The following is a 15964-nucleotide window of genomic DNA, read 5'->3' on the forward strand; positions in this document are numbered from 1 at the left end:
GTTGTCTGCTTGGAAAAAATAAATGACAACTTTTTATCACAGACATCAACTTGTGCTTTTAATTCTTCTCAAACTAAGGTTAAGTATAAAGATATATTGCATTAAAAATATAAAAACATTACCTATAGTTACCTAATACTTTTATTTTTTATTTTAACAGAATAATAGTAATTTAAATGAATTTCAAGCAACCAAACAAACAAACAATGAATCTGATTCACCTGCATCAAGGAAATCATCCTCCTCTTTAAGCTCAAGAGCATCGACAAATGGTGAAAATTCACTGACTTCACCAAGTGTTAATAGAAAGAGATTGCTAATCTTTTTAAAAAAGGAATGGTATATAGTTCAGATGACACGAATGACAGTGATAATGAGCAGCATAAAAAAGATGATACTCCGACAAATTTACCAAAAAAGACCTTCAAACGAAATCCAACTCGTTAGTTTTTAATTATTTTGATTACTGTTATTTATCATTCATAAATATTTAGCGAATAATAATAATAATAATAAAATATATTTCATACTTCTTCAGTTCCAACAGACCCTTCCAAAACACAATCTGTCTCTCAAAGTAAAATTCCATCAAATGAAAATAAAAACGAGGAAACTAATATTCCTCAGAGCCCTTCTAGATCAATAAATTCTCCAAGTTTACCAAATAATGATGATGGAGTTGCAAGCAATGACAATCAAGACGATGATCCTGATGAATTAGGCTATCGTGGCAATGAAAATAACGGTGATGGAGGTGACAGACACGTAGATCTTCCTCGTGATGATGTTGATGAAGATAAAATAAATGAGAACCAACGAAATCCTAATGATTTAAATAATCGTAACAATAACAATGAACGAAATAGGAATGAAAGAGCAGATCAAAGAAATCGAAACCCTCGACAAAACCAAAGAGGTTAGTTTTAAAAATATCATGTAAGATAATAGATTGTTTCAGTGTGACTTACAGTGCCAAGGGTCTTTGATGAAGGCTATCGAAATATATTGCGCGCTGTAAATTTTTGTATCCACGTGTCAATATCGGCTATGAATGTGGTCTAGAGTACGATCGATAACAGAGTCAGTGCACACTATACTTCTTGGTGCAAAAATGTTCAAATCAGTTATGTTTACTGTACAGGTACATGCGGTCGACAATGACGCGATCAAAGTAGTGCGTTCCATAGCTTCCGTTGTCTAAGTGTAAAGGCTGATTTTAGATATCAAAAGCTATGGAGCGCATCAACAAGACCCTGTCTTCGGCGACCTAATGCACCTGAATACCATACACGAGAGATATGGATATTTCCGTAATAAAAATTTCAGTGTGCACTATACCTGAACCCCATCATCATGTATTTTATTTTTGGAATAAACTGTATGTACCTACTTCAACAAATTTGCTCAAAAAGACATGAAATCTCTAAAAACTTAACCAAAGTCATCATGAATGTCAATAGTTATTTTTACTGTGAAATCACAGATTAAAAAACAACTGAGATCAATTAGAAAAAGTCAAGTTTACAATCCTATTATTTTATTTATAATACGACTAACAAAAATCATTATGTTAATTAAGGGCTCAGGATGCTAACCAACCTGGGAGTATCACCGGTCGGCTACGCAGATGATATACTTATGATCACCAGAGGCAAACATCTAAACACCCTGCTGGATATTACTGAGTCGACAATGAGGCACCTAAATAAATGGTGCGAGGATACAGGCCTATCTGTCAATCCCCGGAAAACGGAGGTTGTTGTCTTCACCAGAAGGTACAAAATAGGACCATTACGAACGCTAACGATGCGAGGACAGGAAATACAAATTAAAGAACAAGCAAAATACCTAGGTGTAATCCTAGATAAGAAACTGTACTGGAAGCCTCAAATGGACCAGCAGTGCAGGAAATTCGCATCAGCTTTCTAGATGTGCAGAAGAGCCATTAGGCAGAGTTGGGGCTTGAGCTACAAGACCGTCCTATGGATATACAACTGCATCCTGAAACCAAGACTGACCTATGCGGCAACAGTGTGGTGGAAAAGGACGGATTTCAAGACAGTACAAAAGAAACTGGAAACGCTCAGAGGATGGATCCTAAGAGCAGCCACAGGGGCCATAAAAACCACCCCGATAGCGGCCCTTGGAGCCATCACTGAAGTCGAGCCCTTCCACTGAACAATCCAGGCGGCAGCCTTTATAGCAGCACACCACCTGAAAAATTACGGACTGGAGAGAGAAAGGGGAACACACAAAAGAGCAGATTAAAGGAAAAGACTACGCTGTATTGTCAATGAGACTTGATAAGACAGTACGCAGGTACAACTTCGAGAAAAGATATCGCATTCAAATCCCATCAAGGGAAGATTGGAGTGAGCACGACCCTGGCCCATCTTCAGGTGAAACCTGGTACACGGATGGAGCCAGGAAGAAAGGCAGGGCGGGAGCTAGAGTCTTCCGGAGAAGACCCGGAAAGAGGCTTATAGTACCGCTCGGAGAGCACGCCACCGTCTTCCAAACGGAAATAACAGCAATCCTGCTCTGCGCGCAACTCGCGCTCGAAGAAAAAAGACAGGACTGTATCAACATCTGTACGGACAGCAGAGCCGCCCTAGCAGCGCTAGATGGCTCCAGCACTTCCTCCAGACTGGTATGGGACTGCATAACGGCCATGAACAGACTCGGTGGAGAAGTACGCAAACTCCTCCTCTACTGGGTTCCAGGACACCACGGAATCAGAGAAAACGAGATTACGGACGAACTTGCCGGAATAGCAGCGGGACAAGATTTACTTGGACCGGAACCTGCTCTTGGTATTCAGGCGTGCACTGTCAGAGAGGCGGTGTACGGTTGGCTGAAAGAGCGACACCTAAAGGAATGGTGCGACAGCACCGGGTGTAGACAGGCCAAAGCACTAATAGGATCATGTATCAAAGAGGACTGGGCGACGGAGATGCGTGATCTAAGCAGGGCGGAGGCAAAGATCTTCACTCAACTAATTACCGGACACGCAACGCTGGGATACCATCAGCACATAATAGGTCGAGTGAACTCACCAACGTGCAGGTGGTGTAACCAAAACGAGGAAAGCAGTGCACATGTATTATGCCACTGCTTAGCCTTAGCCGAGAAGAGACATAGGGCGCTGGGGATGATGACTTGCGAACCAACAGCGATCCAATCACTGACCGTTAGGAAGGTGATATACCTGTACAAGTCACTAACGAGATAAGTTACGCAGGAATGGGGCATACCACCTGACACCCTTCACCCTGAGGGATAAGAGATACAGGAATGGTGCATACCACCTGATACTCCGATCCTCAAGGGACGAAGCTAGATTGGTATAACCACTAGATAATTATCGGGGGTGCAAAAGATGTGAGCCTAGGCATCAGGACCTAAGGGTCCACCCAACCATAATAATAATAATAATAATAAAGTCATAAGAGTTTAGCACGTAGTCTGGGTTTTAAGTATGTTTGGCATAGAGGCGGTCGTTTCCTGGCTAAAAAAACAAGACGGGGATATGTCACATTCGTTCATGACAGCAGCAGACCTGCACGCGATTGCTGCATCTTATGACAGTGCTAATATTAATGTAAATAATATAAGCAATAGTATTAATGTAAATAGACTGACAGCAGTACAAGACGGTTATGTCGCAAACGACGCAAAATCATCGTGCAAAGAAGCGCGAAAACTTCCTAGTGAGGTTTGACTAGACGGAGGGAAGGCGAATGAGACAGAACGCGAGGGGTTCAGGGCGAGATTTTTAAACGCAACGTCCCTAAACAAACATATGGAGATGTTTCGTCAATTACTGGTGACTACTCGTCCCATTTACCATCTCTTCGGCGTGGCTGAGTCGCGTTGCGGGTCAAACGTCGACGGTATATTCGCTCAGGTTAACGGCTACTCGGTTATTCGGCAGGACAGAAATGCCCAGGGAGGAGGCGTTGCGCTTTTTATACATAATAGCTACAAGGCGACTTTGTTGTGCTCATCACTAACAACGCAAGACGAAGGCAAAGCAGTTATTCCTGAATACCTTATGTGTACGGTGCAAAAGGGTAAAATGCCTCCTATTTTTGTTACGTTTATTTACAGACCACTAGGTATCTCCTTTACGGAAAGTTTCGACTTAACAGATAAACTAAAATCTCACGCGGTAGATTATGACAATCGAATAATGATTGGGTTCTAAATGCGAATATACTATCGGCGTCTCAAGACGCGAACTTCATCAAAGACCTGGCCTGCGAGTTGAATCTCAAGTTAGTTGATCATGGCGTGACTCACTACGTTGGGGAATCTTACACATGGATTGATGTGATCCACACTGACGACAATGAAGCAGTGCTCAATGCGAACAACATGATGGCGACCTTTCCGAACAGACACAATATTATCGATGTCACAATTAGGACCCCAAAGTCAAAACCCCCAGTCCTAAGTCCTTTTTTATAGAGATTTTGAAGCTCTCTTCTTGAGCCTTGCGACTAGTCAACCATCAGTTGCCCGGACAAGACTGTCAAAGTTAGATTCTCTTAGCCACGACATCATGGCTGTTATCGACAGGCTTGCCCCTTTAAAGCAATTTAAACCTAAAAAGAAGGGATCTCCACCATGGGTTAACGCTGAACTCAACGATCTATACGATTAACGTGAAGCCGTTTGGCGGTGATATAGGCGATCTCGTGATGGTAGGCTGTTTTTGAAGTTCCAGTCTCTCGCTGCTTGAGCAGAACAACGCACAATTGAAGCACGAGAGGCATCTATCCAAAATAAAATATCTGAAGCGTTGAATAATAATAATAACACCTGGAGAGAGCTTCGAAATCTCGGGCTTTTGCCGGAGTCCAGGGAGGAGCTACACGGTTTTTTGCCGGATGAACTCAACACTCATTTCGCTGGGGTCTCCATTTCTTAGACGGAGCGCGATATGAACTTGCATGATATCTTAGTGACGGCCAGTAATGATGATTTCATTTTTCGTAAAGAAGTCACTTTTTTAGACGTGGTCTTGGCCGTTGCACACTTTACATTGCAGGCTAAAGGGGAAGATAATATTCCCCAGGGTATCATTGCTAAATCACTTCCGATTTTAGGTTATCACCTGGTCTCCATTTTTAACTCCTCTCTGTCTTGTGGAATCTTTCCTGAGGCCTGGAAAAGGGCCCATTTTGTGTCTCTCAAAAAAACGGCTATTCCATCAGCTGCTTCGGACTTTTGTCCGATTGCTTTGTTGAGCTTTCTTTCCAAGGTTCTCCAAAAGATTGTCCATGAGCAGATATCCGAGTATGTAGAGTCTAAAAGACTTTTCGGATAAAAATTTCGGATAAATCATAGCACGCAAACAGCACTGCTAAGACTGTCAGAAGACATTAGGGCTGGTATCAACAGCAACAAGAACATGCTTACCATCCTCCTAATGTTTGATTTCAGCAAGGCGTTTGACACAATTTCGTCTTCAAAACTTCTTTGTAAGCTAATCAGATTGGGGTTCTCTACTTCTCTTTTTCTGTGGATTGCGTCGTATATTACAGGTCATAAATAACGTGTGGTTACGAATTCGAATGGCAATTCAGATTGGCTTACTACCAATCTTGGCGTGCCACAGGGCTCAGTCCTGGGGCCTCTTTTGTTTAGCCTTTGCATTAATGATATTCGAGATTTCCTGGCTAACTTCAAAGGCCCCGAGGGGAAATTATCAGACAGTGTCGAACATTTGCTGTACGTTGATGACCTGCAAACATATACTTAGGTGACAAGGGACGATCTTAGTGAGGATGTGGACCGCATGTCGGCTGTGGCGCGTACGGTGTCGGCATGGGTATCTAAGAATGCACTCCGCCTCGATGTTGGGAAAACTAAAGCTATTATTTTTGGTTTGGATTATAACATCAATAAAGTGAAAAGTCTACAGCTGTCTGGAATTGAGGTCGCGGATGGCGTTTTCGTTCCTTTTGTTGACACTGTAACGAATCTCGGTGTTATAATGGATTTAAAATTAACGTGGAAACCGCAAGTTTCCAAATTAGCCGAAAGGTTAATAGAGCTCTTTATGGACTCAGATCTTTTAGTTCCTGTACCACCGAGACACTGCATAAGAAGCTGGCTAGCACTCTTGTCATCTCGCACTTGGATTACTGTTCTCTTGTCTACCTTGACGTATCAGGTGAACTCAACACCGGACTTCAAAGATTGCAGAACTCATGTGTGAGATATATCTGTGATGCTAAAAGGCGCGAGCATATCTCCCTATATTGGGAAGGGATAGGCTGGGTTTCGGTCGAGGCAAGAAGGGAGTATTTTGCGGCTTTACAAAGCAGTTGTCATGGGACAGCGTTCCTATCTCACTGCCCTTTTTGAGAGGAACCAGTGTAGAAACTCTTCTAGGGACCCTAAGGAACTCGTAGTTTCCAGTTCGCGTACTGACACTGGACTGAAGTCATTCAGTGCATGGGGTGCACGTCTATGAAATTCGCTTCCTCGTAATTTAAGGAACCTTCCGTCACTTAGTCGGTTGAAAACGGCAATACACCGACACATCTATCAATGCGACATTGGTGGTATCGTGGAATGACAAATGTTAGCTGTGATATGACTTGTGAAAATAATGTGATAAACTGTCTAGTATTGTACCTTGTAATTGTATTGTATATTTTATTGGCTTTATAGATTAGCGAAAATGAAATTTATTTGTACTTATTATTGTTACGTCGTGTGACAAATCTGTGATATGACAAAGCATAATATAATTGTGATATGTATGTGTTTTTTTGACTAGTACAAAATAAATCCATAATAATAATAATAATTATTATTATATATAATTATTATTATTATATATAATTATTATTATTATATATAATTATTATTATTATTATTAATATCAGAGTGTTGAACCAACTGCAGACGCCGGAGCCAAGACTCGCTGCCACCGAGTTATCGGCTCGTCTTTAGTTCGAGTCGTGAGTGCGAAAGCGTCCTCTCGCGCTACGCGGTACATTGTAATAACATCGAAGGATAATATATTACTTAATCATAGAATATAGATGTACGCTTTATTTATTTATTTATTTTTTATTTATTTATCAAACTACTTACAATGCCTTTAGACGGCATCCTATAGAAGTAAATAAAATTACCTGTACATAGGAAATGGTATAAAGAAAAGCTTAAAAACTAACCTAAAACTAAACAAGAAAGAAAAGTAGAAAAAGAACTTGTATGTACTTTGCATACTCGTTGTGCTCCCCCCCCCCCTTTCCAGCCCTTTCATACTGTTGTTGTAAAAATTGTTACTCATGATTGTGTTTATTTGTCTTTTCGAGCTACTAATATTCATTGCAAAAAAACACGCAATTGAATAAAGTTTTGAATTTGAAACCCAAATAACGATGATAAAACTTTTTAATGTTTAACAAAATACTTATTAATAATACATTTCTATATAGTTTATACTATAACTTTCAGAAGTACTTATTTACATAAAATGTCTATTTGAGATCTCTTACATTGCGTTGGTTAATTGTAAAATACTAGTACTTAAAATTTAAGAGTTTTTCCATAATATATTGCATTCATTTTCTTTGATGTATTCTTTGAGTTTTGTTTTAACTTGTAGCTTACTACCACTTAATTCTTTCAGATCACTTGTTAAATTGTTAAAAGTTTTAATTGCTACATAGTAACTATTCTTTGTAGCTATTGTCTTAGATATTTTAGATATTTGAATATCTTTGTTTCTTGTTTTGCTCATCGAGTTAATATATTTTTGTCTTAGATTTTTATGATGGTACAAGATTGATTGATAAAGGAATAATTGTTTTACGTTTAGCGGGTATTTTTCTTTTATAAATTTGCTTTTACAAATAATTTTCATGATTTTATTTTGTACTCCTTGAATTAGTTTAATGCAAGTACCATAAGCTCCGCCCCATGCAATTATTCCATAATTAATTATGCTATGAAAGAAAGCGTAGTAAACAGTAAGTAGTATTTTAGTGGCCATGATGTTCTTAATTTTAGCAAAAATAAAGATCAAATATTTTTTTTTTTTTATAATATAATCAACGTATTTATCCCATTTCATGTTAAAATCGAAGATTAATCCTAAATATTTATGGAATTCAACTCTTTTTAATGATTTGCTATCTAGCCTTATATCAACTGTTAATGGCACACTATCACAGTAATTTCCAAATGTCATGACAACCGTTTTCTCTACATTTAAAGACAATTTATTTACTGCTAGCCATTTCGCTACGGTTTTTAAATATTCATTCATCCTTTCCTCTGCCTTAGCCCACGTATCGTCACTCGAGATGACGTTGGTTTCTTCAGTGTAGGACAGGATAGAATCATTCGGCATATCTCTCAGTAGATCATTCGCGTATATTATAAATAGTAACGATCCTAGTATCGTTCCTTGAGGAACTCCAGTTGTTACGGTTTTATCTTCACTCATACAATTTGGAATTTTTACTCTATGTTTCCTACTGTCGAGATAGCTGATAAACAAATTTAAAGCAGTCCCTCTTACAACATATCGTTCTAATTTTTTAAGCAGAATTTTGTGGTTTACCGTATCAAAAGCCTTGGATAGGTCTAAAAAAGCAGTTATTAGAGGTTTACTGATTTCTCAATGCATAAGTTATAGATGTATTCCAATGGTGAAAGAATGTAATCTGCTATAGTTTGAAGGGTAGCTACACTTATATCATCCACTCCACCTGCTTTTTTTTCATGAAGCATATTATTTCATGTATCTCTATCGCATTCGTAGGTCTGATGAACATTGATTGATTATTACTGATTGGAAGTTTTACCTCATTTTCGTCCGGTACGACAATATGATTACTTAACGTTACTCCTACTGTACAGAAATACACATTCAAAGTGTTTGCTATTTCCGCCTTATTTTCAAGCTTTACGTTATTGTCATATATATATATATATATATATATATATATATATATATATATATATATATTTTTTGTTCCTTTTTTTGTACAGTTGATTTACCTAACTTAGCCTTAATTGTTTTCCACAGTTTCTTTGGATTATCACTGTTTTGCTCTATGGTTTTTCTTTATTTAATATTTTTGAATAATTAATATAGTCCTGTTTCAAAACTTGACACGTTAGTTTGCTCTTCATTAAATTATACAGGTTTTCTTTTGTTTTGCAAGAGATTAATATCGCACTTGTTATCCAGTTTTTGCGTGGTACAGAACCTTTCTTTTTGTTTTTGTTTGCTTTGTTTGTAATAGTAGCTTTATCAACACAGTGTTGTATTATTTCTATTAAAGATTCTATACCACAATCCGGGTTATCTATGCTCAAGATAGAGTTCCAATCAATTATACTAGCCTCTCTCCTTAGTTTTTTGTTACAAATAAGTTTCGAAATTGTATGGTCATTTATCTGTGAAGTTTCTTGTTTAATATTTATCATCAGAGGGTAGTGATCATTGAAAGGATTTGTTAACTTGTATGAATCTATTGAAATATTATTTGACTTAACAAAGAAGTTATCTATGCATGTACCCTGGTTATCTATGCATGTGCCGGTTGACAACGGCTTTTATTCAAACGTAATTTTCATACAGTTTTCTGATATATTTCTCACTCGTCGAGTGAACAAATGCGACGCTGTGCCTCCCAGTACAGGTGCGCAACACTTGACGCCTCGTACGCGCCAAGATTTTTCATTAATCGCGGGATTTAACGTAATCGCCGACGTTTGGGAGAATGTGGGGAAAGAAGGAAGAAGTAATCACACAAGTTATTAAGTTGTATTGCACGTATATTTGGCCCAGCCCTTCCCTACAACGTGGTGGCCGTAGCCGCCCACGCACAATAGCCACGCAGGGCTCGCCGTCACACCTCTACTCTCATATACACGCGCGCGCCTCGAAGCTCTCGCCTCTGATGTCGCGCAGTTTAACCCGTCTACTCTCTCTCTCTCACACACCCGAATTTCGGCTCGGCGCAACCCACTCGAGTAGCAACGCGGCCGGCGTGCTCTCTCTCTCCCGCACGTATAATCGCGAGTACAGCGCGCGCTCACCGCGACGTTGTCGGCCGAACCAACGCGGTCCCCTCTCTCTACCCTCGGGCACGCACACACGTAGCTGCGCGCTCACCAACAGCTCGCGCCAGCGGTCCCGGCCTGGCGAGGCCTGAACCGACGCCGGCGTAGCTATCTGCTTTCCCCCCTCGACCCTCTCTACTCTCTCTCGCTCTTCTCGGAGCTCGCGCGCACCGGCTTTGCCTCGCGTTGGCAGCAAGCCCGACCTGCTGCTACCGAGCAGCGAGGATTTCTCGGACGCCCCGATGCCTCTCTATCTCGCTCTCGATGCCTCGCGTGGATGACGTCGAGGTGTGCGCCCGCACCACACACCGCTCTCTCGTCTCGCTCACTCTTTCTCGCACACACCCGCGGCTTTCTCTCTCTCTCTCTCTTCTCTCGGCGGCCTAATGGCTCGCACCGAGCAACCCAAAGCTTCTTACCTGGTGTAGGAGAGTCGAACACTAGTCTCTCGTCCCCCAGTGGAAGCCTCGCTAACCCAGGAGGTGCTGGCTTCCCGTACTCTCTCTCTCTCTCTCTCTCTCTCTCTCTCTCTCTCTCTCTCTCCCTCTCTCTCCCTCTCTCTCTCTCCCTCTCTCTCCCTCTCTCTCTCCCTCTCTCTCTTTCTCCCTCTCTCTCTCTCTCTCTCTCTCTCTCTCTCTCTCTCACTCTCTCTCTATCTCTCTCTCTCTGACCGTGATGGAGGAGGCCAAAGCTCTGAGCCCTGACCACCAAGGGCTCATAAGCATATCTATACTTAACGCTAACCTCACTAACGCCATCAACCATCTCGCTCCATTGCGGACTGTGACACCAGGACGACAACGTCACCCGTGGTACACTGCGGCTCTTCGTGACCTTGTATCCAAGAGCAATAGACTTTACAGGCGTTTCAGGGACTCCAGGCTCGAATCAGATCGACGTGTTTACAGATTAGCTAGAGATTATGCTCACAAACAAGTCGAGGAGGCCAGGCTGAATTATTACTATTCACGCCTGTCCACCTTGACCGATATTGCTGAGATATGGAAAGAGCTGGAGAAACTTGGAATTTCTGCTACCAAGGCCCCCTTACCATCTAGATTTACCACAGGTGAACTCAACACGCATTTCAGCGCGATCTCAAACGATCCGCTGGCTCCTGCTGTTGAGGATTATCTTGTTACCCTGGAAAGTCTTGACCTCCCGGAACATTTCGAATTCAACCCTATAACGGAATCGGACATGTTGGCTGCGGTATCGCACTTTGACACTCAGGCCAGGGGGAGCGACGGGATCCCACAGGTTTTCATCTCAAAAGCATTGCCGATTCTTGCTCCCTTACTAAGTCATATTTTCAACCTGTCCCTGAGCGAACCCTGCTTCCCATCTGCCTGGAAATTGTCACTTGTGCGCGCACTCAACAAAATCAGTTCACCAACAGCCCTGACTGATTACCGTCCGATTTCACTTCTCTGCTTTCTTTCCAAGGCTCTGGAGTGGCTAGTGCACAGGCAAGTCTCAGAATACCTTGAATCAAGGCTCTTACTAGACAACCTTCAAACAGGCTTCTGCACTGGTCACAGCACTCAGTCTGGCCTAATTAAGCTAACTGATGATGCCAGGGCTGGGATAAACAAAAAGAAAGTAACACTGCTCCTTCTCTTTGACTTTAGCAAGGCGTTTGACACTGTGTGTCACGTCAGGCTCCTGAGAAAGCTATCCACCTTCGGTTTCTCAAAGCAAGTCATCCGCTGGTTTGCCTCCTACCTCTCTGGTAGAGAGCAGGCCGTCGTTGGTGACAATAACGAACGTTCTTCTCCTCGGCGTCTCAAAATCGGTGTCCCGCAGGGATCCGTTCTGGGTCCCCTGCTGTTTGCATTGTACATCAACGACATCGGTTTCTGCCTTGATACCGATGTTTCTCATCTCATCTATGCGGATGATTTGCAAATTTACAGTCAATGCTACCTCGAAGAGCTCGATTCTTTATCAAACAAGATGAGTGCCAATGCTGAGAGGATTACTGGTTGGGCTGCACAGAATAAGCTAAAACTTAATGTTGCTAAAACTAAAGCAATTGTCCTGGGCTCTCCCTATTACATAAACGCATTACCCTCAATAGCTAACACCTTTATTAACATAGGGGGTGCCCAGGTCAGCTTTGAATCTTCCTTGCGTAATCTGGGATTGGTGCTCGACTCTAAGCTTACGTGGAAGGAGCATATTACACAAGTGTGTAAGCGTGCTCACACGCTAATGTACAGGCTTTACTTTTTCAGGAAAAGCACCAATCTCAGGTTGCGCAAGCACTTAGTGCAGGCCCTCCTGTTTCCTCTTATAGACTATTGTTCTCTCGTATACTGTGACCTGACGCAAGAACTCGACCTAAAACTTCAGAGGCTCGTGAATACAGGAATTCGGTACATCTATGGTGTAAGAAGAGATGAGTACATCTCCCCATACAGGCGGGAGTTGCAGTGGCTAACCACTGCCGGACGCAGGAAGATTTCACTGCTTGTTTCTTAAGAAAAATGTTTAACACAGCCGTACCATCATACGTACTGGCATACTTCGACTTCCGCGTGACACTCCGGCCTGTTAGGGGGGAGGTGATACCTCTGGATATTCCGACATTCGCGACGGAGACGCTGAGGAACTCGTTTCATATCAGCGCCTCATACCTATGGAACAACCTACCATCTCACATTCGTAACACTACATCTATCTCAGATTTCAAGAGACTAGCTAAAGAGCACTTTTTCGAACTTGAAAATACAAACATTTTTTGTATACATTCACGCACACGCACACACTCTCGCATAACCCATCTTCACATTATCATACTATCACAATACACATTTTTGCTATACTACTACTCCTGCTGTATACAATTTATTGTACAACATATTGTACGTAAAATAAAACTAATTAATCTAAATCTAATCTCTCTCTGCAGACTGGGGAATGAAGGCCTGGCTCCCGTTTCGGCTTCCTTTCTCTGGCTGAACGGCTGGACGGTTGTCTCCGGGGAGGGATCTCTTCCTCGGGGCGGTGGTCCAGGTCGTAGCGCTGCTGCTCTCTCACTCTCACTCTTTTTCGAAATTCCCTCTCGCGCGCTCTCGTCACGTCGAAGTGTTATCGACAGGGCTCGGAAAGGAATTGCCGAGCCGCTCTGCCGCGCGCGCGCGCTCGGCGTCTCGCCGTCGGCCGTCGGGCCCGGCTGATAACGTAGCCCGATTGGCCGCGCGAGGCGCGAGACGCGCTAATTGGCTGCTCGTCTCGCGCCAGCTCCAACCGGCGAGCTCCCCCTTGGGTACGTCGGCCAGCGAATTCCACGAATTCACGGGACGTAGCTCGCGTCCGAGAAAACGCGGGCCTCGCTGGAACCGATCGCCTTTTCTTCCTCGCATCGAGTGAGGTTGCCGCGCAAACAACAACGCGCGATTTGCTCGGCTGCGACGTACCACGTCGGAATCCCCCTCCCTTCACTTTGCTACCCCCAAGAGAGACGGACTCCATCGTAGGTCCAGGAAAAGGACCGTCCAACTCATTCCCATTGGAGTGGGTTTTAAGTTGGGCGGGGGCGCCACCCTCCATCCTCCCACTCGCCCCGGAGTTGCGTTTGGAGAACAACCGCAACCCCGACTTCTCTTCCCTCTTGTCTCTCTCGTGGCTCTCTTCTCTCTCCTCTCTCTCTCTCTATTCTGCTCGATCCTCGCAACGTCCTCCGTAAATGCGTCGAAGGACGAGCTCTCTCGTCTCAGGTGATACTCCTTCTAAGCCTCGCAAGATTTGAAGGAGGATGTTTCTCTTCTCTTGCTGGCTATAGTTAGGTACCTCCCTGACGACGTGGATCTGGCGATTCTGGGTGTCTACTTCTGGGCGGAGACAGCGGAGACGCTCCCTCTCCTGCTGTTGGTATAGCTGTTGATACAGCTCTCGTGTCACCAGCTCTTCGACCTCGTTCCGATACTTCGCTTCCTGCTGCTGCCTTTCCTCTCGTATGGGGCGATCGTTCGCTTCTCGTTCCTCTCTCTCTTCTCTCTCTTGACGCTGGCGGGCCTCTCGCTCTTCTTGCTGGCGATGGTCCCGTCTCTCCGGATCCTCTCGCTGACGGTCATCGGGTTCGTCCCAGTTCTCTTCGGCGACGTCGACGCCACTGGCCGTTTCGATGGGAACGTAACCTCCTCCTCGCTGCTGGCGGCTCCGAAAGGCCTCGGCGCATCGCGGGCAGCTGGTCACCTGGACTCCGTGTCTCCCGCAATTGCCGCAGAAGTCACGGGTGATCCCCTCGTTACACGTGGTAACACCATGGCCTGGCTGCCAACAGTTAAAACAACTGAACGGGGCCGGGTCGATCGTCGGATTTGTCGGAATCGGTCGGAGTCCTCCGAACCACGCTCCCCTTTCCTTTACGGGCAGGGTCCTGCGGTTGGAGGAGCGGCTCCTTGTTCGATCCGCCGAAGGATCTTCGATGACGTTCCTCGCGTCTCTTCTCTCTCTCTCTCTCTCTCTCTCTCTCTCTCTCTCTCTCTCTCTCTCTCTCTACCTCTCTTGTCGGAGCCGTTGGCCGCTGTCCTCGCCACTGGGACTGGTTGGTCTCGGGCTGGTAGGCAGGCGTCGGTCTCCTCTCTCGTCTCTCTCTGGATACGCCTCGCTTCTCTTCTCCGGGCGGCTCTGGCTGCGTTGCGTCGTGCGTTCCTCGCTGCTACAGCCTCCTCCCGGCTCATGTCGTTCTCCGGGGTTGCAGCGGAGCTGGTGGATCTGCTTCCATCTGCTCCTGGTCGACGAGCGTGGAGGCAGATTCGTCTCATGTTCGCTGCTCCTCTTGGTGACGACGCTCAGCTTCCTCTCTCTACTTCTTCTGCTTCTCGCTCTTTATCTTTCTTTCCTCTGCTGCGGCAGCAGCTCGCTCAGCTCTGAGTCGCTTTTCGTCGTCGCGGGCCTCGCGTAGTCGTTGCTCCTCCTCTCGGGCTCGCCGCTCTTCTTCTTCTCGTTCACTGGCCTCTTTTCCTCTCTGCTCCATTTCTTCTCGCCACCTTCTCTCTTCCTCTCCTTGTTGCTCCTCTTCTCTCCTCCTCTCGTCTTCGTTGGGTTCCGGTGTCTGGTCCTCTTCCTCCTGATGACGGATCGGGGACCAATTGTCCCAATCTATCTTGGCCGTTCCAGAGTAGACACCGACGAAGAAACCCCTGATCGGCGAACCCGGCTCATCGTCGTCCGAGCTGGATAGATATGCCGAGACGTAATCTTCTTTCGTGAGCTGTGGAGGATTTTTGCTCTTCTTCTTCTTATTCTTCCTCCTCTTCTTCGTCGGTGGACCCCCGCCCGAGTTTACTCTGGTCTGGCCCCTCGGAGTAGGGGCGGCAGCGGGAACAACAGGGCAGTTGGCGACGTACAACTCCAACTCCCTCTGCGCCCGTCTGCTTTCCTCTGCCTCCGAGCTCTCTTTCTCTTGTGACTCGGCGGATGGCTTCTGCCTCTCCATCCGAATCCTACTCTCCTTCTCTCTCTCTCTCTCTCTCTCTCTCTCTCTCTCTCTCTCTCTCTCTCTCTCTCTCTCTCTCTCGACCTCCTTTCGGATTAAGCCCAAACGCCGGGGAATTGCCCCTGTCGAGATCGCCTGGCTTATTGTTAGTCTTGTGATCGTCTCCGTCCTTGGCCTCTCCTCGTTACTCCCATCTCGCTGCTGGCTGCTCGCTGGCGTCGTCATCAGATCAGCTGTGGATTGGCGCAGGCGCAGCCTTGGTGTGGTCGCGCCGATCCTCAGGCTGGTTATCCCCGCCCCTGAAACCTGCAGAGGCGTCGACGACGTTGCTGGCGTTGGCAGTCTTGCTGGTGATCTTGCTACCTGGGCGAACGTCGGACGTGGCGGTGCGATGTTGGTCGGTGGCAGGCCGGT

General features: G+C 44.8%; 2 protein-coding genes across 17 annotated transcripts in view; both read left to right on the forward strand.

Annotated features, from left to right (window-relative positions):
* Positions 1-15964, forward strand: part of LOC100119218 (disks large 1 tumor suppressor protein) — a 1703670-nt gene that overhangs the window by 1592278 nt on the left and 95428 nt on the right. The gene's annotated exons all lie outside the window — the stretch shown is intronic.
* Positions 161-1514, forward strand: LOC116738666 (uncharacterized protein DDB_G0287625-like). Its single transcript, XM_032601904.1, has 2 exons — positions 161-442; positions 539-1514. The coding sequence occupies exons 1-2, from the start codon at positions 337-339 to the stop codon at positions 919-921; spliced, it is 489 nt and encodes a 162-aa protein (XP_032457795.1). The 5' UTR covers positions 161-336; the 3' UTR covers positions 922-1514.

The sequence above is a fragment of the Nasonia vitripennis genome (genome assembly GCF_009193385.2).
Source record: "Nasonia vitripennis strain AsymCx chromosome 4 unlocalized genomic scaffold, Nvit_psr_1.1 chr4_random0003, whole genome shotgun sequence".
Classification (NCBI taxonomy): domain Eukaryota; kingdom Metazoa; phylum Arthropoda; class Insecta; order Hymenoptera; family Pteromalidae; genus Nasonia; species Nasonia vitripennis.

Coding starts and splice junctions, on each gene's coding strand:
- LOC116738666 (XM_032601904.1), top strand. CDS start 337: ATGGTATATAGTTCAGATGACACGAATGACAGTGATAATGAGCAGCAT. Junction 443..538: donor CTTCAAACGAAATCCAACTC/GTTAGTTTTTAA, acceptor ATACTTCTTCAG/TTCCAACAGACCCTTCCAAA.